Source organism: Triturus cristatus, chromosome 4_1 (assembly GCF_964204655.1).
Source record: "Triturus cristatus chromosome 4_1, aTriCri1.1, whole genome shotgun sequence".
Taxonomy (NCBI): domain Eukaryota; kingdom Metazoa; phylum Chordata; class Amphibia; order Caudata; family Salamandridae; genus Triturus; species Triturus cristatus.
This window is the reverse complement of record NC_140585.1, coordinates 408,652,840-408,680,048: the sequence shown is the minus strand read 5'-3', so window position 1 is coordinate 408,680,048 and position 27,209 is coordinate 408,652,840. Positions and strand designations below refer to the sequence as shown.

General features: G+C 46.1%; 1 protein-coding gene across 1 annotated transcript in view; it reads right to left on the bottom strand.

Annotated features, from left to right (window-relative positions):
* Positions 1 to 25,988, bottom strand: part of LOC146855029 (indolethylamine N-methyltransferase-like) — an 80,906-nt gene extending 54,918 nt beyond the window's left edge. The window contains exon 1 of the mRNA XM_085652522.1: positions 25,781 to 25,988. Within this exon, the coding sequence (XP_085508648.1) occupies positions 25,781 to 25,928 (148 nt within the window). The 5' untranslated portion in view covers positions 25,929 to 25,988. The remainder of the gene's footprint in view (positions 1 to 25,780) is intronic.
* Positions 25,989 to 27,209: the final 1,221 nt, after the last annotated feature.

Genomic DNA, 27,209 nt, shown 5'->3' with positions numbered 1-27,209 from the left:
GGCGGCGCCCGCGGTTCTTATGGCTCTCAGGTGAGTCCCCCAGCAGGACCCATGCGATCCTCCGCGTCCAGCACCGGATATCCTGCCAGCATTTCCTCACCTGGGGCAGGCGCCGCTTCCGACCATCCGCACTCCTCACGGCGCTGACGGCGTCCAGCCATATCTTCTCCTTGGCAGAGGCGTCTACCTGTGAGGATGGACAAGTGACACTACCTCAATACACCTGGCACATGTCACAGGGACACAGATTATAACACATTTGCTGTTTACAACAAGGCATAGTATGCATCCAACACATTGCACCTTTGTCATAGGGACATGATCCTCTGGGGGAAGGCCAAAAGCAGTACGTGCCATTGAAAGGACACAGGTGGAATGAGGGCAACTACACAATCAATGATCCAGGCTCACACTGTGCATCACACCCACCCCTCCTGTCTCAGGGCACTGCTGGGAGTGTTAGGCACCCACCCCTCCTGTCTCAGGGGACTGCTGGGAGGACTCTGCACCCACCCCGCCTGTCTCAGGGCACTGCTGGGAGGACTCTGCACACACCCCTCCTGTCTCAGGGCACTGCTGGGAGTGTTAGGCACCCACCCCTCCTGTCTCAGGGCACTGCTGGGAGTGTTAGGCACCCACCCCTCCTGTCTCAGGGCACTGCTGGGAGTGATAGGCCCCCACCCCTCCTGTCTCAGGGCACTGCTGGGAGTGATAGGCCCCCACCCCTCCTGTCTCAGGGCACTGCTGGGAGTGATAGGCCCCCACCCCTCCTGTCTCAGGGCACTGCTGGGAGTGATAGGCCCCCACCCCTCCTGTCTCAGGGCACTGCTGGGAGTGATAGGCCCCCACCCCTCCTGTCTCAGGGCACTGCTGGGAGTGATAGGCCCCCACCCCTCCTGTCTCAGGGCACTGCTGGGAGACATCAGGCATTCCCCCTCCTGGGACACCCCCTACAGTACATAGCATGTGTGTCACACCTGGACACAATGGCAGAAGTCACAGTCACTAAAAAGGGACACAGTCTGTGCCAGTGGACACTGCACACACCTGATAACCTGGTCGCCCATACAGCATGGGGTACCGTGGGAGGATCACATCCACCAAAGCCATGTTCTCCTCCAGGGTGAATGGCTGTGACCTCTCCACAGCCCTTGACATGGTTCCAGGGAATCAGTAGCAGCAGCTGGGTCGTGGAATACAAAGATGTGCAGGCAAGTGCTCCCTCATGGGACCTGGCTGCCTTATATCTGCCTTGCTGGCCCATCTCATGCACAGGAGTACAGAGTGATTGGTCACTCACATTTGCATCCTATGTTTCCTCCAATCCCTTCAAACCTAGCAGTCTGTGGGTTCTCAATCAGTTTTTTTCTCCTGCATGATGTCAGCCCCACAAACACATTGCAACAAAGTAGATTCATTCCAACTGACTTCTGCCATGCAGCTTCCTGAACAAATTCAAAATTTGAACTTGGTCTCCATGACAACCAGCATGCATGTAGGCCTTAATACTTGTCCCTCATGTGTCCCCTAAGTAATTTGGAGCTTCACACACAGGTACGGCGCGTTCCGGGGCCCTAGGGCACCCCATATGCATAGCAACGGCCCGTACACGCGTGCCTACGTTCACTATCACTCTGGGTGTCCTCGCGTATGCGTACTCGTAGTGGTACGGGCCGTACACGCGCCTGTACGCTCCCTATCACTACGTGTACGCATACGCGAGGACACCCAGAGTGATATGGAGCGTACAGGCGTGTGTATGGTCCGTACCACTACGAGTACGCATACGCGAGGACACCCAGAGTGATATGGAGCGTACAGGCGTGTGTACGGTCCGTACCACTACGAGTACGCATACGCAAGAACACCCATAGTGGTAGGGCCGTACACGCGCCTGTACGCTCCATATCACTATGGGTGTTCTTGCGTATGCGTACACGTAGTGATAGGGAGCGTACAGGCGCGTGTACGGCCCGTACCACTACGAGTACGCATACGCAAGAACACCCATAGTGGTAGGGCCGTACACGCGCCTGTGCGCTCCATATCACTATGGGTGTTCTCGCGTATGAGTACTCGTAGTGATAGGGAGCGTACAGGCGCGTGTACGGCCCATACCACTACGAGTACGCATACGCAAGAACACCCATAGTGGTAGGACTGTACACGCGCCTGTACGCTCCATATCACTATGGGTGTTCTTGCGTATGCGTACTCGTAGTGGTACGGACCGTAAACATGCCTGTACGCTCACCATCACGATGGGTACACATACGGCAGCACTCCCATAGTGATATTGGCACGTACACAGGCCCTCTTAGCAGCAGTACGGCGGTTTTCACACATCACAGTGGTGACAGGCAGCACACAGGAAGGAATAGGGCGGACATACTTGTCCATGGATGGACATCAAGGCATTGTCTGTGCATTACTACATGTGTGGGGCACAGGTGTGACAGGCTGTGATGTGGAACATTACTCCTGAGTCGAGAAGGCACCAGATGTATGATGAGATGTGTACAGATGTAATGTGTGACGGTGCAATGTGTGCCAGGCATGCCCTTGACTCCTTTGACATGTGTGCATGTTGTACTGCACACTTGGGATGAGCGTCACTGGCATGGCACGGACACCAACACACGGAAGTGTCCCCTGATGCCCGGTATAGGGGTTACCACACCTGACTTGTCACTACCCACGGTGCACAATGTGACTATGTCATGTATGTGTGGGGGCTTCCCATTAGGTTGATGTTGGAGCACCCTCAAAAGCTGCAGCTGTTGCAGCAACCAACATGTGTATGTGTGTAGATTGACATTGGACACTGTTCCGCACACCATGCCACATGTGGTATCGGATGTGAGGTTCGTATGTATGCATGGGACACGGAGTAGCGTGACAAGGACATGTCTGCATCCTCTCAATGAAGGTGTGGTGAGTCATGACATGTGCACCTTCATGGCAAGGTGTGTGGGCTGTCCTAGTGTAATGTCATGTGACCTGTGGCTCTAGTGTTCCGCTACCAGTCTCTGCAATCGGCATCCTACTTCTGCTGATGTGTGGGTGTATGTCACTCCTGTGTTGCGTCTGGCTGTTCACTTGCACTGGGACACAGCTAATCCCATGGCATGGCATGTGGAGGTTCTCAATCTCCGTGTGTAGCTGGGTCTTGGTAGGAGTGTCACCTGGCAGCCATACGTGTCCAGGGCATGTGGCACATACCTGACTCCGTATGTAGCATATGTGTATAGACAGATTAACATGTGCTCAGTACAAATTATTTGTTGTTGTGGGGCACTCACTCTTCCGTGTCACTTCCAAATTCCTGCAGAGCGCCGCCTCTTCCCCGAGCAATTCCGGACTTGGCTGCCATGCGGGAGAATGATCGGATCCGGTGCTACCGCTTCCCCCAACGGTTGATTCTGGAGTTGACGGCGAGACTGGCACCACACCTGCAACCGCTGCACAGGTATCCTACGGCACTGACACCCAAGCTGAAGGTAATGGCAGCCCTACATTTTCTAGCCACGGGTACCTTTCAAAATACCATAGCTCATGTTGGTGGCATGTCCCAGAGCATGTTCTGCCTTGTGCTGCATGATTTCTTAGAGGCCATGTTGATTCACCTGGATGACTTCATCAAGTTCCCAACCCCTGAACAGTTGACTGGGGTCAAGCGTGGATTCTATGCCCTGGGAGGGATGCCCCATGTCATTGGGTCCATAGATGGGACACACGTAGCTTTGGTACCACCACACGCACGGGAGGTAGCGTACCGCAATCGGAAGCACTACCACTCCATCAATGCCCTTGTGGTGTGTCTGTCCAACATGGTGATTTCACATGTCTGTGCTCGTTTTCCAGGATCAGCACACGATGCCTACATCATGAGGCGTAGCAGGGTGCCTGAAATGATGATGCAGCTGCGCAACGAACGAGCATGTGTTGTTGGTGGGTACAGTCTGTCTGTCCTGTATTTTGCATAGCCTACCAGCACGACCGCTTCACCAGTTCTAACGATGTCCATGTGCTTCCCATGTAGGGGACGCTGGCTATCCCAACATGCCATGGCTGCTCACACCTCTCCGCAACCCCATCACGCCGGCCCAGCTTCGCTACAACACCGCCCATGGCCGGACAAGGCGAGTGATAGAGAGGACGTTTGGCCTGCTGAAGAGCCGATTTCGGTGCCTCCACAAGACCGGCGGCGCGCTCCCATATGCCCCTGCGAAGGTCTGCAAAATCTTCATGGTCTGCTGCATGCTGCACAACATGGCAGTTGAGAAAGCTGTGCCACTCATCCTGGATCAAGATGACGAGGACCATCCACCCGTGGAGGACGAAGGGCTTGGCAATGGGGCTAGTGATGTGGAGGATGTGGAGCCGCAAGAGGACATCCGGACTCGGCTCATACGCGACTTCTTTGCTTAGTGGTGAGTACCAGTGTCTGAGTGTGCACACATTGCTTCACGTGTGGCATGTGTTGTGATGTGTGTCTCCACCTGCATGTATGGCACGTGAGTCAGAGGTGTGTGTGGGTGTGTCACTGGAGTGATGGTGGCAGTGATGGTTGTATTTCCCCAGTCATAATTGTGACCTAGCATGTTGTCATCCATACATGTGTCGAGTACATGCACATGCAAGTGGCTGTGCTTTTTGTGGCTGACTTCTTGTGTGTCTCTCATCCCCAGGTACTTGCGCATGCCGTCTGCTGGTTGCATTGTTGTGGCACTGCTATTCCTCATGGACACGTCATCGTGTGCTGACTCAGCGTTACACGCACGGACAAGTTTGGAAGTCTCCTTAGGGTAAGGGATGCATCAGGGGTGTATTGGGTGTGGCAGTTGTTCACGATGTATGCACACTGCCCCTGTCGATGTTTGGTTCCTCTGCAGCCATGTAGCATCACCATGGGACACGACATGCAGCTGTGTACACCTGAATAGATGGTCTGACTGGTTGACAGTCATCAGTGATGGGATAGTGGATTGTGATGATGGCATCAATGTGTGTAACACTGCCCTCGGACACGTACGGTTTGCATTGGCTTGACATGGTGTGGGACTTCTACATCAGCGGATCAATGGTGTATGGCAGTCTCTCCGTGAGCAGCTGTGGGTGTTTAGCTGTTGGCCGACAATTGTGTGCCAGTTCCATGGCTATCACGCATTTGTGCTGCAGAAGGGGGGTGCCAGTGTTGGACCCACATGTTACTCCACATGAAGTGTTCATGTGTACTTCAAGTTGCCTCTGCAATCCCGAAAACATGACTAATAAAGGTGTCCCTATGCCTCCAAGGTGCCTCTTCTCAGTCAATGCTGGTGTGTTGCCATGGTGCATCCAGCATGTCTGGCATGGTTTCCCCTGATAGTGGCTATGTGTCTATGTGTCGAGTAGCAAGATGCAAGCTGTGTGTGTGGGCTGAGACTGTGTATTATGCATGATGTCCATGACTGTGTGGGTATTGTGACATGTGCCATCCCCATGCATCCAACGTTGGCCAGGCCCCCATTCTCTGCATCCACCGGACTCAAGCTTGCAGGACATGGTTCTGCCACCTGTCTACACATACCTGGGTGCCCCCGAGGACACTGGACTGGATCCCTGACCTCTGCGCATGACTGTTGCTGTACTCAATGTGTCTGTCAGCACGGTTGTGCGGCCACCCCCTCAGCTGGTTGGGCCCATCACGGGTGAGTATGGTGCTCCATGTCTGTCTTGCCTAATACACTGTGGCCCGTGTGTCCTGTGCCAGACTCAGGCCCCAGGGTGTGGATGGTTGAAGTCAAAAGAGAACTCAGGCATGTTTAGACTTTAAAAGACACATGTAAGGTAATAATGCAACCAGCAGGCATCTTCTCTTCATGGTGTGAATTTTTATTTTTGTGGGGGGGGGGGGGGTATGACGTGAGGGGCTTTCCGGGAGTTTGGAATCCAAAGTTCAGTAAGGGAGTTAGTGTCCTTGCCATTGGAAATCCTCAGAGTCCATGCCACAGTCTTTGTCCACATTGGTCAGACAGTGACCAGCAAGGCCATGTGGCAGAGAATGTCTCTTGATGCTGTGATGCTGTTGCTCCAGTGGGCCAGGTGCCAGGCCAGGTGTCCTGGGAGATGGTGATGTAGCACCGACCCTCACGGTCCTTTCCGTGGACGACCCGGCCTCCTGCGGGGAGCCTCAGAAGCAGGCCGTGACGATGTTTGGGATGCTCCATCGGATGTTTCCTCCTCTTCCTGATCCCTCCCTGTGGGTGGTGATGTTCTACGCCTTCTGGCACAGGGAGGGTTGCCCATGTTGTCGGCCATCCGACGGAGTGTATTGTGAATCCCCTGGAACACCGTCACTTGCTCAGCCTGTCTGTCCTCCATCCTCCGTTGGTGTTGCAGTAGACAGGCATGTTGCTCCGCATGTTGCTGGGCCTGCTGGGTCTTTATCTCATCGAGGGTCCCCTTGATCTCATTGAGGGTGGACACAACCTGGGCCATGCCCGTGGTGTCCTGCCGGTATGTGTCCAGGATGTTACGGACATGGGAATATACCGGTTCCCCAGCCAACTGGTCAGGCTGGCGCCTCCGCCGTCCTCCACTCCCACCACCCCTGCCCACTTGCACCTGGCCTGCCCTTGTGGGCACATCGGGTCTCCGGGACCCCTGAGGGGTGGCATTGGCGTTGTCGCCTGCCTCCTCCTGGGTGCCCGGGACACCGTGTCCCTCCTGGCCAGCCTGGCTGCTTTGTGGTGGTGGGGCAGGGATCCTGGGTGTCTCCTGGGATGTGGCAGGAGTGGGGGTGGTGGTTGGCCCCGTTGTACCTGACGCAGGTGCTGCAGGTGGTTGGACACCAGAGGTGCCAGGTTGGTCGGGGTCGTCCACAGAGTGGTGAGAGTCGTCGCTGCCGGTGGGATCGGGCTCCCGCAGATCCGGGTCCTGTGAGTCTTCCCCCCCAGTGTTGGGGGGTGAACCACAACGTTGACCTGTGTGTGAGAGAGACAATGTTAATTTTGGTCCATGCAACATCCATGTTTCATCAGTTTCAACGTTGGCACATTTCCTCTTGGAATTAGGATCTGTCTTGCATTCCACTCACAGTGCACTTGTGCATGGGTGTGTCCCTTGGGCACCACTTTGGCCCCTTTAACTATGTGTGGCACAGTCTTACTTGCTGCGTCAAGTGTGACTGCAGTCAGCAGTGGAGTGGGCAGGTGTGGCGAGCCATGCATTGGCGCCTTCCGTGTAGCACTGTACATGTGCACATGGAGTGGATCCACACACTTATATAATGCAGGTAGCTGTTGTTGTGCTCGTGAACAGGTTGTGACATGGCCCTGTGTTTTGCCATGGAGAAGAGGGGGGTTCTGGCACTGGCCACCCTTGGCTACATGCACGCAGTCTACCTGCTGACGAGCAGACATTCCCACACACCACACGGCTGATTTGCTCTCCCTGTGTCTCCCTCCCTCTCTGTCCCCCTCTCCCTCCCTCTGTGTGTCAGCCTCCTCCCTCTGTCCTTGTCCCTGTGTCTCCCTCCCTCTCTGTCCCCCTCTCCCTCCCTCTCTGTCCCCCTCTCCCTCCCTCCGTGTGTCAGCCTCCTCCCTCTGTCCGTGTCCCTGTGTCTCCCTCCCTCTCTGTCCCCTTCTCCCTCCCTCCGTGTGTCAGCCTCCTCCCTCTGTCCGTCTCCCTGTGTCTCCCTCCCTCTCTGTCCCCCTCTCCCTCCCTCTCTGTCCCCCTCTCCCTCCCTCCGTGTGTCAGCCTCCTCCCTCTGTCCGTGCCCCTGTGTCTCCCTCCCTCTCTGTCCCCCTCTCCCTCCCTCCGTGTGTCAGCCTCCTCCCTCTGTCCGTGTCCCTGTGTCTCCCTCCCTCTCTGTCCCCCTCTCCCTCCCTCTCTGTCCCCCTCTCCCTCCCTCTGTGTGTCAGCCTCCTCCCTCTGTCCATGTCCCTGTGTCTCCCTCCCTCTCTGTCCCCCTCTCCCTCCCTCTGTGTCCCCCTGTCCCTCCCTCTGTGTGTCACCCTCTGTCACCTCAGCCCAGCTTCCTGGGCACACACTGTTAGCAGATCTTTGAATGGCCCTTGGCTTGTTGATGTGAGTTTGTTTCTGATCTCCAGGCACCCATTGGGTGTAGTGTCTGTCTCTGCGCTGCTGCTGTGGTGGTGTGTGCTGCCACTCTTTCACAATGTTGGCTGTTCATTAGCTGCTGTCATGTGCAAAACAGTGCCTTCACCCCCATGTGTTGATGCAAGGCGTCCGCCATTTGCTGGCGAGTCTTTCCTGTGTGGGGACACAGTGTTTGTATGGCTGTGACCTAGGCCATATGGGCAGAGGGCATTGTTGTCTGCTTCTGAGTTGCACTATGTGAATTTTGGGGCCCACCCTCCCGCCATCTGGGTTACCGTGTCATGTGTTGGTGTCTTCTGTGTCCTGTGACTTGACATTGTCCAGCTGGGTGCATGGGGCATGGTGGCGGCAGTGGCATGTGCGTGTTCATGGAGTGTGGTTGAGTCATGCGATAGCTTGGGGTGGTTGCGTGCCTGTTAGTGATTTTGGTTGTGGATGACGTTCCCCCATGTGAGGTGCGTTGTTTGTGTACTCACCCGGGTCTCGGAGTCCTCCTAATCCTTCGACTGCCTCCACCGGCTGTATGGCCATCACCCTCTCCTCCCAGGGCTGGTAGTGTACGGGTCTGCGGGAGGGCCCTCCTCCAGTGGCGTTGGCCTGGTTGTGTTCCTCCAGCATCTTGGCTCGGACCCTCCTCCGCAGATCGTACCACCTGGCTTGGCATTCATGCCTGGTCCTTCTGGTGTCCGCAACAGCATTCACAGCATCGACGATGGTCTGCCACATGGCTGTTTTTGCTGCCATGCTGGTCTGTCTGACCAATGTTCCAAAGAGCTGTGGCTCGACTCTGAGGATTTCATCGACAAGGACCTCCAACTCTCGGTTACTGAACTTTGGATTCTTGTTAGTGGGCATGGTGAGGGGTGTGGGTGTGGATGGTGGGGGGGGTGTGGATGGTTGTGGGTGTGTGGGTGTGGTTGTGCAGGTGTGTGTGTGTGTGAATGTGATGAGGGGGTGTTTGTGAAGGTGGTTGTGTGAAGGTGTGCAAGTGTAAGGTGTCGTGAAGCTTCTAGTTTGGTGCTGTAGGTTGTCTGTGGGGCCTGGCAGCAGTGAGTCTGTTGCAAAGGCTCATGGTTTGTGTGTGTGGGCCCTTTTTATTGGTCCATTGGTGGGTGTGGCTGTTTGTTTTTGGCAGTTGCAGGTCAGTGAATGTGTTTTTTTAGTGTTTGTTGGACATGTTTTGTGGCTGTGTGCCATTCGAATGGTGTATTCTTGTGTTGTTTTGGTTTGTCCTGGTTGTGTACGTGCGTTTTTAGCGTGTTGTAAGGTGTGTACATGGGCCATTTGGTTGTACGGTGCTGTCCTTGTGTGTGGCTTGGTACGACTCGTACATGCGGTTGTGATGTTGGGGCCTGGGGTGCGCTCCGTACTTAGGAGGTTGTGGTGGGGGTGCGACTCTGACGTACACGGGTGTACATACAGGGGGGTACGACACATACAGGGGTGGGGGTACGACTCGAACGTACAGGGGTGTACATACACGGGGGTAGGACACGTACAGGGGTGGGGGTACGACTCGAACGTACAGGGGTGTACATACACGGGGGTACGACACGTACAGGGGTGTACATACCCGGGGGTAGGACACGTACAGGGGTGGGGGTACGACTCGAACGTACAGGGGTGTACATACACGGGGGTAGGACATGTACAGGGGTGGGGGTACGACTCGAACGTACAGGGGTGTACATACACGGGGGTAGGACACGTACAGGGGTGGGGGTACGACTCGAACGTACAGGGGTGTACATACACGGGGGTACGACACGTACAGGGGTGTACATACACGGGGGTAGGACACGTACAGGGGTGGGGGTACGACTCGAACGTACAGGGGTGTACATACACGGGGGTACGACACGTACAGGGGTGGGGGTACGACTCAAACGTACAGGGGTGTACATACACGGGGGTACGACACGTACAGGGGTGGGGGTACGACTCGAACGTACAGGGGTGTACATACACGGGGGTAGGACACGTACAGGGGTGGGGGTACGACTCGAACGTACAGGGGTGTACATACACGGGGGTAGGACACGTACAGGGGTGGGGGTACGACTCGAACGTACAGGGGTGTACATACACGGGGGTACGACACGTACAGGGGTGTACATACACGGGGGTAGGACACGTACAGGGGTGGGGGTACGACTCGAACGTACAGGGGTGTACATACACGGGGGTACGACACGTACAGGGGTGTACATACACGGGGTAGGACACGTACAGGGGTGGGGGTACAACTCGAACGTACAGGGGTGTACATACACGGGGGTACGACATGTACAGGGGTGGGGGTACGACTCGAACGTACAGGGTTGTACATACACGGGGGTACGACACGTACAGGGGTGGGGGTACGACTCGAACGTACAGGGGTGTACATACACGGGGGTAGGACACGTACAGGGGTGTGGGTACGACTCGAACGTACAGGGGTGTACATACACGGGGGTAGGACACGTACAGGGGTGTACATACACGGTTGTGAGATCGGACGCACGGGTTGGATCGTGATTCTTCAGTCGGACTTCACTTTTCACATTTGTACGGTAAATCGTCCGAGGACGTGTCGGACACATTTTCCGACCCGAGGACGTGTGGGGAAATATTCCGAATGCGGTTCGTATGGACTTTTTACCATGCGAATCGTGATTGCCAGTTTGTACGGCACTTGTACGATTCGTACGGTAAAAAGACCGGATACGAGTCGTACGGGGAAATTTTTTACCGGATCGTAATTGGCACCTTAATACACATGCACACCAACCAAACAAAAATTCAACAAAAACTATGCAAGAAACCCCCCTCACGGTTAATAAAACACACATCCACCGCCGGATGTGTAATACTTTTTATTTTACTCTCTGGAAAGGAGACGAACCTCACTTGAGAGTCACAGCGTGCTCCTGGCTGAGCCCAATGCTGTGTTACACCCACCAGTGCCCGCCGAGTGCCACACACCTCTGTGTTGTATTCCACCAGCTAGTGCGTATGCTATGACACTCTCTAGCCCATGTGCACTGTAACACCACCCCGTGAATATGTCATGCCACACTTGCCTTCGCACGGGTTATATTGCCCCATCTAACGTGCCTTCCTCGATGCCTATGTTATAACGCACAGCGCTATGCCATACATATTACAATCTGGGATCCATATCTTTGTCACAGTGCATATGCAACGTTACACTCCCCAGCACATATTTTATATTACAACTTTAGAGACTAGTTAGGTTACACAACACTGCCCTGTGCATATTACACTCCAAGGTGCATATCGCATAGCACGCACTAGTGCCTGTGCTATCTCGCGCTCTCCAATTAATCTGCCATTGCGCACAATGTATTGCATATTATATTTCACGCCCCGGTTCATCTTATAGCACACTTTTTGGTGCATAGTTTATACCATACACTATATCTATTTCATTTTCAATCGTGCTCTCAGGACTATATTCTATATAACACTGCGTTCACCTTCCCTTTTCACGGGCATTACATTTTGCGATGGGGGCTGGAGGGTCAAAGGGTGTTTCTGCCAAGTGAGCCCGGAGTCACAGTCACAAACGTCCTCTTCTTCCTGAATAAAAGTGAGATTATGCTGCATACTTGTTCATATTTTAAGTAGTTCGCACAGACACACATGGTCCTTTGTGCATGCCCCTGCACCCTCCTTCTTGCCCATCATAGCCATTGTGCTGCCACTAACCCTACCGCTTGCCATGCATGGTCTTCTGTGCTGCCACTGCCCCTCCCACCTTCCCTGTGTGGTCAGCTAGCTGCCCCTGACCCCCTCCCACCTGCCCTCCATGGTCTGTGTGTATGCCATCATAGTCTCACGGTTGCTCTCCATGGTGTGTCTTGCTTCTAGTGCCCGTCCTGCCTGACCTCCATGGTCATCTTGCTGCTCCTGTCCTGCCCCCTTGCCCCCAGCCCTCTGTTTCCATGTGCAGGCCTCTATTCCCTCCTTCCTGGCTTGTCTGTTCCATTGTAATGCCCCTGATCCGTCCCACCTGCCCTTTATGGTCAGTTATGCTGCAGCTTTCGCTCTTGTCTGTCCATTATGGTCAGCTAGCTACCATTGCCTCTTTCCCCTCTGTTCTCTGTTGTACATGTGCATGGTCCTGTCCCCTCCCTATTGCTTTCTATGGATTGTTGTGCTGCACTCCCGTCCCGCATGCCCTGTGTGGTGTATTGTGCTGCTGCAAACCCTGATGCCTGCCCTGTACGGTCAGTTTGGTGCACCTCTCCATGTCCCTCCTGTCCTCTGTTATCCGAGCCCATGTCCCTACCCCAATTCCTCCTGCCTTCCATGATCCAATGTACCATACTTGCGAACATTTTGAACTTGGTAAGAGGGAGATTTTGAAAAAAAAGTGGGGTATTGATTTTCCCCTTTGAGTTACATTGAAAAAGAGGAGATTGTAGATAGGAGACATATCAAAAAAAGCCCATTTGAGCTTAAAAACATTGGATGTTTTCTTCCTGAATCGGGTCTGTTGGCATGTATGGTTGTACTACCACTGCCTCTTGCTTCTGCCCACAATGGTCCATTATATTGCCACAGCCTCTCTTGCCAGTCCTGTATTGTTGATTTGTTGCCCCTGCCCCCCTTTCCCCTGCCCTCCATAGTCTGTTGTGCTGCCACTTCCCTGCCCGCCTGCCCAGTGTGGTCAAATTGATGCCTCTGCACCCTCCTACCTGCCTTCAATTTTCAGAGTCCGTGCCCCGGCCTCTGCCTCTCAACAGTATCCTAATGAACAACTAGATTGCTCACATTCTATATTTATTACAAAAGTGTGGAACGCCTGACGTCATCTTGATGTAATCAAAACTGTAATACCTAGAGCATTTCCTTTAGAAATTACATATATGAGACGGTCTTATTTGCATCAAAATTATGGTTAGTGCTCTAAAAAACTAAAATGAGGACATATTTTCTGAGTTTTCAAATAGCGACAAAGCACTTTTAAATTATTTGTTATCTTTATGTTTTTTTATCCAGTTGACCACTTGATTAAATGTTGCACTTAGGGAAGAGGATGTGGTGTTACTTCCAGAGCTGCAGACTTTGCAACTGGGGAACCAGGTTGGAGTTTCTGCTTCAGCTCAACATTCTGTGATTCTGGTCAAATCACTTAATCTCCCCATGTCTACAACCAAAATGAATTTGTTCTTGTGTGATGTAACCAATGCTCATGTAAAGCACTCCAATACCTGACAATTCTGCACTATATAAAACTACAAAAACACAAAAAATAAAAAGTGTTTTGCACACTTCTGTCATTGGGCTAAAGATTGGTGATATTTGTGCTGCATTTGGGCTCTTTTGTCTCTGGTGGCCATCTTGGGAGATTTATTTGTTATGAACTTTCCTAATTTCCTCATTTACTGCAGTCTCCTCAGTAGGAAATACTTTCAGTTTTTTACTTTGATTCCATCAAGAAGGCATTCAGATGTGTCACACATTTGCTATAAATTCAGAATGTTAGCCCTCTAGTTGCTCATTAGATCACTGTAGTAAAACTACTGCTCACCAGGGAAGTCTGCTGCTGGTATTGAAAGTGCATGTTTCAGTCTGCATGTCAGAATTTTTTAATGAAATAGAAGAGGATTTGAGAAGTCACTCAAAATGTGCCCTAATTTTTCTTTCTGCAGCACTAATCATACTTTCTATAACAAAATGAACGCCCTCATTTTTTTCCTTTTTAAATTAAATGTTTTAAGAGTTACCACTTTATTCCAATCAAGATGGCTTCAGGTGTGCAATACGTTTGTCATAAGTAGGACTGTTAGCGCTCTAGTTGTTCTTTAGAACAATCTGGGAAGCTGCAGTAGAACACAAAGGAATCAACTGACAGTCTCTGCCCTTGTTGGATGTACATGAGAATGTCAGACTTCATTCTCACATGACTGAGAAAGAAAATGTGAATTTACAGAAAATATGCTCTCAGTTTAGCTTATCGATCACCTTGCAAACCTCTGTGGGAAAAGCATGAGAAAATAGTTTTATCTCAAACATGATTCATGATATCCCAGCAGAAGGCTTTTTCACATGGTAAAATCACCTTAGAACACACCACAATTCCTAAAAAAAAGTATAGTACCATCAACAAATGATTTATAATGTAACTAAAGTCTTAAAACCTTCTATTAACTGCAATGCTTTATAATGAGGTGCTATCATGTATATTGGTCCGAAGATGGCTGACAACACTTCTTGGATGAAGATCAGATCTCACGATGAGATGTGTGGTTAGGCTCCGCCCAGATATATATGTGATTTTACTTTTGATTTTCTCAGGAACTACTGAACGGATTTACACCATTTAACCAAAGGCATGACTCTGAACCAAGGGCTACCCTTTTGCCAAATTTGATGTAATTCCGTTCAGCAGTTCGGGCTGTAGCTGCGATTAAAGGTTCCTATGGAAAATTGCATGGGGAAAATATGTTTTGGGACCCCCCTTTTTTCTCGGCCCCCGCTTGACGAGTCACCCCGAGACTTTCAGGATAGGAGCGGACCCGTGCGCCCCACCAGTTTTGAAAATTTGGCGAAGATTCGTCAACCGGCGCCAAAGTTATTCCAAATAGAATGTTGCTGATTTCCTATGGATAAAAGGTCCTAACTATAACTACCTACTGGTGACCGCCAGTAGGTAATACACATACATACATATACCAATAACATACCATCTATATAAAACATTCTAATTAATTTTGAACATTATACTATTTAAAAAATCTTTAAACTTAGTCAACATATTTTTCCAATTAACAAATATTAATAATTTAAAATATTATAATTTAAAATAAACAAAACATAATAATATAAATTATGACAATGCAAAATTAACTATAACATTTAATACAAATTCCATTCCTACTGCAATTTAAAAAAAACTAGGCAAACTATTAAACAAAATACATAAAAATGTACCGCTCCCTTTTAGCCTTTTAGCACAACACATAGATATTAATACTGGATAAAAATAAAATGTACAAATCTCCCTCCAATAAATGCAATAGTAGTAAAAGAGATAAATTGCACACTGAAAATATTTACTGCACCCATTCCAGCCAATACAACACCAAAGAAATTGTTAAAGAGCAGAGGGGCAAAATTTAATATTCCCACTCCAGTCAGTGCAACATTAGGGAAAGTGTTGGATTGCGGAGGGGTTAAAATTACTATTCCCTCTCCAATGAGCACAACAGTAGCGAAAGTGTTGGACAGCGGAGGGGTAAAAATGACTATTCGCACTCCAATGAGCGCAAAAGTAGGGAAAGTGTTGGATAGCGGAGGGGTAAAAATTACTATTCCCACTCCAATGAGAGCAACAGAAGGGAAAGTGTTGAATAGCGGAGGGATAAAAATCACTATTCCCACTCCAGTGAGTGCAACAGTAGGGAAAGTGTCGGATAGTGGAGTGGTAAAATGTACTATTCCCACTCCAGTCATTGCAACAGTAGGGGAAGTGTTCGATAGTGGACAGGTATCAGCAACGTACTAGTCCCATTCCAGTGAGTGCAACAGTAGGGAAAGTGTTGGATAGCGGAGGGATAAAAATTACTATTCCCATTCCAGTCAGTGCAATAGTAGGGAAAGTGTTGGATAGCAGAGGGGTAAAAATTACTATCCCACTCCAGTCAGTGCATCAATAGGGAAAGTGTTGTATTGCAGAGGGGTAAAATGTACTATTCCCACTCCAGTCAGTTCAAAATTAAAAACAAACAAAATATCATCAATAAAATAAAAATAGTCTTTAAAAAATGTTTAAAAAAACAATATAAATATGTTAAAAATAAAAATAAATGTAATATTAAAAATAAAAATAAAAAAACATAATATAATGTTCAATACATATCTGAATTCCTACAAATATCATATTAAATAAAATAAAAAAGATTTTTTAAAGAAATAAATATTTTATTTAGAAATTATTTACTAACAAAAACATTAATCATTTAGCTTACTTTCTTCCTACCCTATAACACCACACAACTCAGAACCCACATCCCCAAAAAAAATGTATTTGCATAATTAACATAAATATTTATCAATTAAACAAATACCATCAATAAAAAAATTAAAACAGACAAATGTGCTTCCCACCCTTTACTCATATAATCTCCACAACCCACACACAAAAAATAAATAAACGATTACCCTAATTATCAATTAATTAATTATTATTAATTATCAACAAATTATTAATTAATTAATTAAAAATAAATTGCTTACCACCTTTTACCCCTAAATATCCCACAGCCCATGACTAACATTAATTACACAATTCCCATGTTTAATTGTCAATTAATCAATTATTATTAACTAATTAATAATTAATTAAAAATAAATAACTTCCCACCTTTTACCCCTATAAACCCGAAATCCACACCTCAAAAAATATAATTAAACAACTAACAAAATGAATTATCAATTATTTATTATTAATTATCAACTAATTAATACTCCATTAAAAATAAATTACTTCCCACCCTTTAACCCACACCTAAAATTCATTACACAATTACCATGAATAATTATCAACTAATTCATTGATTATAATTAATTACTAATTTAGTATTTATTTAAATAAAGTACTTCCCAACTCATACCCCTATAAAACCCCAAAATTCACTCATAAAATTTACCGCAAAAATGAAAACACAATTAGCATGATAAAATCTCAATTAAATGAATATTAATAAATAAAAAATAGATTTTTTTAAACAACTATATTTTTGCAAACGATATTAATGACTTCTATATTTTTTAAATCCATATTTCTTACCTTAAATTCGATATTCTTGACCACGATATTCCTGCTGTTGATATTTCATCCCATATCTGTGAATGGAGGTGAATGTTTGAAAAGTTTCAGCACACCGTCCATCATCTCCTTGTGTTTGCTTTGCGCGCCCTAAGTTGGCAGGGTATGCCCAAATGTGGGTCCCTTGCTTACTTTGCCACTGGATTCAAGCTAGAGTGGCTGAAGATGGCTTTTAGCTCAAAACCGGTCCCAGGATGCTTGTTTCCGGTCCAGGAAAGACATGGCTTGGCAGTTCGGGCTGGACTGTTCCCATGAGGCACAGGGTCAAGACTGATTTGCATATAGCTGTGTCTGAACTGGGGTGGCAAAGTGAGCTAAAGAATGATGATGGATTCAACTCAGATCTGTGACTGGGGGTGAGTGTTTGAAAAGTTTCAGCACTCCGTCCATCATCTCCTTGTGTTTGCTTTGTTAGCCCTAAATTGGCAAGGTATGCCCAGACGTGGGTCCCTTGCTCACTTAGCCACTGGATTTAAGCTAGCCTGGCTGAAGAGGGATGTTAGCCCGAAGCCGGTCCCAGGATGCTTGTTTCCGGTCCAGGAAAGAGATGGCTTGAACTGGTCCCATGAGGCACAGGTTCAAGACTGATTTGCATATAGCTGTGTCTGAACTGGGGTGGCAAAGTGAGCTAAAGAATGATGATAGATTCAACCCAGATCTGTGACTGAGGGTTCGTGTTTGAAAAGTTTCAGCACTCCGTCCATCATCTCCTTGTGTTTGCTTTGATATTTCTGTATCAACATATTTAAAACTCAATATCTGTGTAAGTCAACATTTCCAACTCAATATTTTGACTGAATACCATTTACGAGTTGGGGGAAGACTGAGGTTTTTCATTCACAATTAGGAAAAAAATCACAAGAGACAATTGGGTGTTGGAGGCCGTAGATGGTTTCAGAACAGAGTTTTGGGGAACACCTGTTCAAAACCGACAACCAAGGTAGTTAGTATTGGATTTGGAAAAGATGGAAATGAAAGATGCAGAAGTTGCCCACAAGTAAGAGAAAGGGGCCTTAGTATAAGTAGAAGAATTAGAAACATTAGAAGGTTTTGTGAGTATGGAGTTTCCCATAAAGTAGAGGGACAACGGTTGAAGTCCCATAATAAATTTGAGGGTGTTACATTTGTGATAGACAGACATGAGGGTATCCATTTGTTGTGGGACATTTTGAAGGACAAAGTTTGGTTGGTGAAATTGGATTTAAAGGATGCATATTTTACAATACCCATGGAAAAAGACTGTCAGAAATATTTACGGTTCAGGTGGAGAGGTGTCCTATATCAATGTCTTCGTCTACTTTTTGACTTGTCCTCAGCTCCTTTGTACTTCACCAAGGTTATGCGCTCCAGTAGTACCCTTTCTGAGTGATAGAGACTCCCAGCTGTTAATCTGTTTGGATGACATATTGCTAATGTCTCAGAACAGGTTAGATTTGCTGAAACATCTTGCATGGACAAGGGATCTTTTAGAGAGTGTAGGTTTTATAATAAACGTGGAAAGTCTGTATGGTCCCTACGTAGTGTCTAGAATTTCTGGGTTTTCAAGTGGATACTCAATTATCTCAGTTAATTCTTCCACAGAAGATGATAAGGAAGATAAGGAAGATGAGAAGTGTTATTTTGGATAAGAATGTGGTTACCTTGAGGGACCTAGCAAATTCATTCAGGCCATATCCCCAGCTTCATTACATTGCAGAGCTCTTCAGAAACTGAAGGCTGTGGGACTGAGGAAACAACTGTGGTATGCAGACCCAATTTCATTATCAGTGGATGCTCAGGAGGATCTAGAGGGGCAGTTAGAAAATTTAGAGCCATCTTTGTGAATGTTCCCGAATTTATTTTAGAGTCGGATGCCAGCAATTTTGACTTGAGAGCACGATTGAACAAGTTAGAAACAGGGGGCAAATGGTCCAAGGAAGAACAATTGCTCCGCATAAACTGTTTAGAGATGTTAGCTGGTATAAAAGCATAAATGAGCTTCAAAGATTTATTGGCAAACAGTGTAACTTCATTTAGATAATTTACAGCCGTTTCATACATAAATTGATTGGACGGCTCAAGATAAAAAAAAATTGGCAGAGTTGGCAAAACAGATATGGTATTTTTGTTGGAATCTCAAAATCTTTTTGAGAGTGGAATATATTCCAGGGCAGGAGAATGTGAGTGTGAATTTGATGTACAGAATTTCAGCGACTATAAGTTGAATCCAGAGGTTTTCAGTTTGATTCAGAGATTATGGGGTCCAATTCAGGTGGACTTGTTTGCGAGCAGAATAACCTACCAAGTAGCCAAATACTTTAGTTGGAGACCGGATCCCAGGGCAACAGCAGTAGATGCCCTTATCCAGGTTTCAGGAAGAGAAAGAGTATGTGCTTTTCCCCCTTCTCAATGATCCAGAGTGTGTTCTAATAACCCCTTATTGGAAGTCTCAGGTTTAGTTACCAAGTGTAATGAAACTCGCAATAGAGATACCCCTGGTGGATTCACAGGGAGAGGAACACTCTTTGGTTTTTAGAAGGGAGTATGAACTTTCTTGTTTTTAGGATTTCAGGGATACTAGCAGATATTCAGGTATTTTAGGAAAAGATAAAGACCTATTGGATGATTCCTGGGCTCCGGGCACCAGAAAAACATACAAGGGAGTATGGAAGAAATGGGGTAGTTGGCACGTGGAAAGGGATTTGTATCCCGTGGAAACTCAAGCAGTTGAAGCAGAAAACTGTTTGGTGGATTTGTTCAACTTTTTTCTTTCTTATAGTGCAATTAACTATTACAGATCAGTTGTGTCAGCAGGACATGATTTAGTTAATAATTTTGCTCTAGGGAGTGAACCTTTGATTAGGAGAGCAATGAAGGGAATTAGACTTAGAAGACCCCCTATGACCTATTATGATTCGTTATGGGATGATGGGTTAGTATTCAGATTGTTCATTTCATGGCCAAGCAATAGTTATCTTTCACTTAGGGGCCGATTACGATGTCATTCAGAAACTCTTCCGACCAAATCAGTTTTTGGATCGTTTCCGACCAAATCAGGTTCTGCGAGTCCGACCGACCGATTACGATTCTTCCCAACATCGTTCGGTCGGACTCGCATTGACTTCAATCGGAGACTGTGTTCCAAATGAGAACACAGGCTCTCATTGAATAAAGGGGTGGTTGGGGAAACCTTGCACCATGTGGAGGGCACTCCATGGAGCCTGCCACACTGCATGGTTTAAGAGAGGGGTCCCTGGGGAACACCCACAGGCCGCAACCGGAGACTTCATGGTGAAGGGCGGCCTGCTACGGGCCCCCAAAGTCAGATTTCGACAGCTGTTTCATGTCGGGCAGACTGAATCGGAAAGGCTGTCCGAATCGGTCATCGTAATCGCTCACTTGGAAAACGTGTCCATAGAGCTGTACGATTCGGTTCTGAAAGACTCGGGCTGTCCGAATGCATTTCGGAACTGATTCGGACAGCCCGAACGGTTTATGTGCATCGTAATCGGTCGGTTGGAAATGTGTATGATTCTGAGATTCCGAATCCCATTTGGAGCCTTTCCGAACAACATCATAATCGGCCCCTTTGAGAGATATCTTTGAAACTGACAACTTAACTTCTTATTTTCCTTTAGAAGGGTTTCTGATGTTATAGCCTTGGAGATTTCATATGTCCAAGACAATTTTTTACCCCTATTTTTATGAATGCGCCAAAGTATGTGTCGTAAATTGTATGAACGATTTAATCAGGATGGAGGGATGGAGAAGCTATGGTCCATTCGGCTTCCATACGTCAGTACAAATAATCAAAAGAGGGGGGAATGGACCACTCGTCCTGTGTACCAAAGTCAAATTTGTTACTAATCAGTCTAAGAACCCCTCATTCACGTACTCAAGATTCGGGCGGTATATCTTGATTCTCCGCCTTTCTGTAACGTGACAGCATCATCATATGGTTTAGTTTGTGAATATGTTGACCTTCACCTGGAGGTTGACCAACTGGCATTAATGGAAGGTAAGTGGTGTGCTAGTGTGTAGTGAGTTAAAATTCCCTATGCCACCATGTAGGCAGGTGCTTTAATAGATTCGGTGGTGTGGAAAGGTAAAAACAAAGTGGTGCGTGCGTAGATCGAGTTTCTGATCTACCTTATGAAGCCTTATAAAGCAGCTTCAACAGAGGCTGTACAAAGGGTACAAGCACTGTTTATGATCTCACCAAAACCTCAGAATCAAATGATGCTTTTAGAAGTCGCAGAGCCCACCATTTGACTACATAGTAAAAGATCCTTCCTAATTTGGTTTTTTAATGAACATAAAACTCCACGTGGCATACTTCCTATAGACAGTCTGTCTACCCTTTTTACATTGTCCAAATAAATTCCACTTGGATGAACTTTTTAATTCAATTTTTAGTAATAACACCAAGGGTTAATAATGAATATATTAAATATACACGTTTGGTTCTTGACGACAATTCAATATTGGTGATGGACATGACCACTGCAGAAAGTCTATCTACTCTTTTTATCTTGTCAAAGAGTAGATAATGCTGACTCATCACAGGCCCACGTTACCCGGGGCGCCGTGCACAGGGCCAGCACAAGTTAGGACCGAACTCCTACCGGTGAGAGACGCTACCAGGATCATGCTCGCCTCACTTCTGAAAGTAAGACAAACTAACCTTTCTGTATCCCTTCAGAGCAGGTCCATACAGCCGACCAGCACCTTGAGGAAGCCCTGAATTGGGAATATCGAGGTATTTATAACAAACATAGATTGACTGCAGCGTTAGTTAATAACAAGTGCACAGTAGCACTACCAAAACAAATTTGAACCTTCGCTCTTCCGTTTGATAAACAAAGCGCCAAGCTAACAATAACGCGCTCACTACCCAGCTTTCAGTAAATTACAGCTTCTCAACCAGAATGCACGCACTGCCCTGATTTCCATTTTTTAACCATCATGTCGCTATCACTAGCGCGCAGACTTTAGCCATATCATCCGGCTCACAGTACCAAAATTGTATGTATTTATTTACATCCGACGACGATCACGAAATGCTTCATTCTTTCCTCGTAATGCAATTTCACCACGCTGACAATACAAGAGCTAAGATTGCGTTTTAACTCAATGTGCTCATTTCCTCTACCAATTTCTCTCAGTGTTTATTAGTATAGACCCAACCATTTCTTAAACGATGCAGAGACCAACGCTAAAGCATCATCAATCTGGGTTTAATTTTATTTTGTTATAAGAAAGTATACAATTGTGCCTTTCTTCCACTTTCTTTTATTTTCATCTACAGGTACTATTAATCGGACTGCACACAACGAAAGTGGTAAGTGAACCACTTTTAGTAGTTGCCACAACGTGCTACTACAAACTTACCGGTCCTGAAGAAAGCCTCTAAATCTTCCTGGACAACAAAGCTGAAACATGTCGACCACAAACAGTGCGGTAGATCAGTAACTCGATCTACGCACGCACCACTTTGTTTTTACCTTTCCACACCACCGAATATATTAAAGCACCTGCCTACATGGTGGCGTAGGGAATTTTAACTCACTACACACTCGCACACCACTTACCTTCCTTTTTATCTCTGGACGTTACTGCAATACCAGTTGGTCAACCTCCAGGTGGAGGTCAATATATTTACAAACTAAACACTATGATGATGATGTCACGTTACAGAAAGGCAGAGAATCAAGATATACCACCCGAATCTTGTGTACGTGAATGAGCGTTTTTTAGACGGATTAGTAACAAATTTGACCTTGGTACACAGGACGAGTGGTCCATTCCCCCCCTCTTTTGATATTTTTAAATTGTATGAAGAAATATGAAAACAAATTGATGCAATATAGAGCAGATAGAGAGGTGCAGGTACTACTGTCCTATGTGAAGCCTTAAGCAGTTTAAACAGCTACATTGTATAGATGGGTAAGGACAGTGATGAGAGAAGTGGGTGTAGATCATTCAAGGTTTGAAGCTCACTCCTCTAGAGGTGTAATGGCTAGCAAGGTCTTCTCGACAGGTGGTTCTCTAACAGAGATTGTGATGGTGGCAGACTGGTCAAATACGAATGCTTTTGAAAAGTTATATTTAAGACCTGTGGATCATGTTAGCAGTCTGGCACTGGATGGCTTTAACGAAATATGCATAATGGTAGCCTCCATTCTTATAATGAAATGGCAAATCCCCAATGAAAATGCAAAAAGAATCCTGATTTCATTAAAGACAATGGAGGCTAGCATTATCCTACCCTCCTATTCCTTTGTGGCATGAGGAAATAAATGATGGCCCTTATTTATGGGGATTTGGCGTTGGGCAGCTCAGCAAGTCATCTTGCTGCACTGCCCTTCGCCAAAGTGAAAGGGTTGAAATGCCTAGCGCCAACACAGGCACCCTTGCACCATGGTGCAAAGGTGCCTGTGTTGTTGGCAGGATGCAGCACACATAGAAAGAGGGAAAAGAGGAGAAATAAATAAATACGTTTCTCCTTGTTATACCTTACATTGGTAGGCTTGAGGATTGGGTGCTTCCCCAGGTTTACATTATCTCCTGATTGTCTCCTGAGAGCAGAGTAAGGCAATGCAGCACTTTGCGCTGCCTTGCCTTTCTCCATATCTATGAGGCTCTCCAAAGCCACACATAGTGGCTTTGCGTGGCCTCATAGTTATGATTCGCGACGCAGGGGGCTCGTAAATGAGCCCATCAATGTATAACTTGAACTGTAGAAAAAAAAAATAGTTAACATGAGTTAAGACATGATTTTGTTATATGAAGAAATGTGTGGATTAATATATGTTTTCATTGACAGATAAGTTACATTAGATTTTTGGCGGAAGATAAAGGAAATACCTTATTTCGTCACAGCTTAAAAGAGGAAGATGATTGTGTGCCTTGAATATATATATACTGTTTGAATTAGAGCTATATGATGCATTTGTTATGTTCTTTAAAGGGCTGCATGTTGGGGCAGCAGTAAAAATGTATTGCATAATATTAGGCTCTATTGACTATCATGAAATTGATGGAGCAGAAATGTTGTCATTCACCTATTTACAAGTTTGCACAGAAAATGGATTGTGACACAATTTTACATGATAATGACATAATTGTGTATTAGGTTTTCATATTTCAGGAAACATACAAATGAGGTTCTGATTTAGATACTGCATCGTAAAAGTATGCAGAATGTTAGAAGTAGATTTCTGATACCCCTCAACAGTTAATAAGCTGAAGTGAAATTTAACATTTAGTGATGTGTACTCATGCTTAGCCGAACGTTGTAGATAAACGATAACACAGAAATGTTCTATATAAGAATAAAGCTGATTTATGTTTTAGGAAACAAGATAATAACACTAGAATGTGTAACATGAGCACTGACATAGACAAGTAGATGTTATAGGAGGTTATGTTATGCTATGCACTTCGTAAAAAGTTTATTTCAAGTGTGCTTTTAAACTCTGTGTGATGTATTATTGTATAACGTGCAAAAGAGACTTACAAAATTATATGTGAAATGATAGTGATTGTTAAAATGTTATGAGTACCCTATAGTTACATGAATTAATTTCCTTTTATAACGAAGTGATGATTAATTGAAGAATGAATGCACTGTTCTTGTTCTATATAATGTGAGATTCATATTTTAGCACAATTTCATCATGCATGAGCTGTATTTCAAGAAGGCTTCAAGCTTTGCTTCCTTTCCTAGTATGAACGTATGAACTGAACAGTCCGAAGCCTATGAGAAGTTTTCGTGACGTTTCCACTTATGTTCTAACACTCAATCGTTTCTTTCACGTTTGTAGCTTACTTGTCTAAACATGCAACAAAAGTGTTACTTCCTAGAGCAATGCTTGAGAATGGACTGACAAGGGATGACAGCATGAACTTGCCCACTTCTTAAATGCAACAAACGATCATATGATAAAAAATATAGTGGTTCTAAAGAAATTGCGAGTAAATGGATTACTTAATTCTTCTGGATTTGTATACTTTAACTTACTACATCATCTCATCCTAAATTTTGAACTAAGGGGCGTCTCCCCTCTTCCCATTTTGCGGTATAGAGACTGACAATTTGGACTTCCATAACAGTGTGAAATATGACGAAATACTGAGTTCGCTGAAATCAAGATTATCTTTGCATGTTAATTGGAGAATCGCCATTGTTTCTGTTCCCTGGCTTCTGATGAGAGATAACTTTTTATATTTTGTCCTTCTGGAGCTACTGGCAAAAGCTAAAGGGGGAAATCCTTATCTCACTCATCCTATACATTTTTAAGATGGTTTTCTTTGGCGATTCCTGCATTTTAACTGTCACCTGCATTAGTCGTTGTAGAAAGTTACTGTTTATTTATATGTATTTGCTTCATTTGATGATGTCATCTTGGTTTGTAGTATGATATCATACACCAGAAGGTGCCAGTGTGTTGTAAAATTGTCTATGTGTATAGTATTTAAATATTTTGACTGGGTCTGGGTCAGATAACTTTCTATATTTTACTGTTTAGATGGTTCCAACAAAAGCATGTACCCTGATCTGACTCATCCTGTCAGTTTCGTCTTCTGTCTACTCACAAGGTATTGATCACACCAAATGCCAGTTTTTGATCACTCTAATCAATATAATGACTATCCATTAGTTTCAGTGAGCAGATTTTACAGGGATCAATGCATTAACATAGTACATATGCTCGCACCTCAGTAATAATTCCCCACACCTTTCAATAGGGTGCCTGCATGTTTGAATCAACCGACCCAACGTGTGAATCGCCAGCAGGGACCGGAGATGATATGTGTGTAAGAATCAAGTGGGGTAAACATGACACATACCTGAAGAGAAGGTTTTGCACAAAAGAGGAAATATCTGCATGCTCGTATCTTCAATGAAGGTGGCTTCCTTCCCAATGTATGTCTCCATAAATAATCTTGGCTCCAAATATCGGTCGTGGAGCTCTTTCAGATCAGAAGAGGATGCCATCGTTTGCAATCTATGTGCAATCAGACTTTACGTCTGCAATGTGTTAACCTCTGTTATAGCAAAATGGCATCCATTTTAAACTGTGGACTAATAGCGTTCAATATGTAAATGCGGCAAACCTATTTGAAAATTAATTTATTTTAATGGATGCCAACCTGTATCTGATGACAGTTGCTAGCTACTGAAGTGCTTAATTTTATTCATCTCTTTGCTGAACTTGATTCTTTGAAGCATGATACGTGTGATGTGAATGCCAACAGAATGACTTACCCACAGGCATCCAATGGAAGCTGTATAAACAAAGGGGGATATTCACAAGGAAGTGGCAGAGAGAGACGTTAGCCTTCTTGGCTTAACGCCTCTCTCCGCCACTACGGAAACGCAAGACTGCACCATATTCACAAGGACATGGTGCAGCTTTGCTTTTCCCCCAGCGATGGCGCTAAGTTTCACAACTTAGCGCCAACGCAGGCAACCTTGCACCAGAGTGCAAGGGTGTCTGCAAGTAGGAAGGTCTGTTTTCACATAAACAAACCTAAAATGCCAGTTTGTAACTTACATGTGTGCTGCACTTTTAAAATGAGTTTTAAAAGTGTGAAACAAACATGTTGTGGTCTCCGTAATTTTCCATATAGCAGGTTTTACATAAACAAAAAGCTTTGTATATCCGGCTCAATATAACTAAATAATAAATATTAATACCTCAATTGTCTCTGTGTAAGCCCCTTACAGCCACTGGTTAGCAGAAGAAACATGCCCGCTTCCGCAGACCCCATCATGCAGCTGCCCAGATCGAAAGATGGCAGAAGCATGAGACAGATATGGCCGTTCATGTTCCTCACACTGTTAATTACCGCCTGCTTCTGCCTGCCTCCAGTGTCCACTGACACCACAAGCAGGTGAGAGCTTTTTTACTATCTCCTTGCCCCAGATGCCAACACTGAGCTGTTCACATGCTGTTACCAACTGTTGCTCAAACGTGGATTTACCTTTAAAAAATAAAAGAGAAGAGGTCGTTTGGCAAATCAGAAACAATTGGTTTCATTAAATGCAGCAGCCAAGAAAGCAGGCAACAGAGTCGGCGTCTGAAGCCTGCCTCATTTTATACAGTATGTTGGAAAGTGGGTTATTGGTAGGGGTACGTAGGCACCTACAACCAGCAATAAGGCCACTAACGCAGTTTAAGGTCCTGTAAAGGTCTCAATAAATTAGTCCCTTGCTCAACCCCTGGTAGTTGGCAGCGAACAGTCAGGCCTAACTTAGGAGACAGGAGTGTAAAGC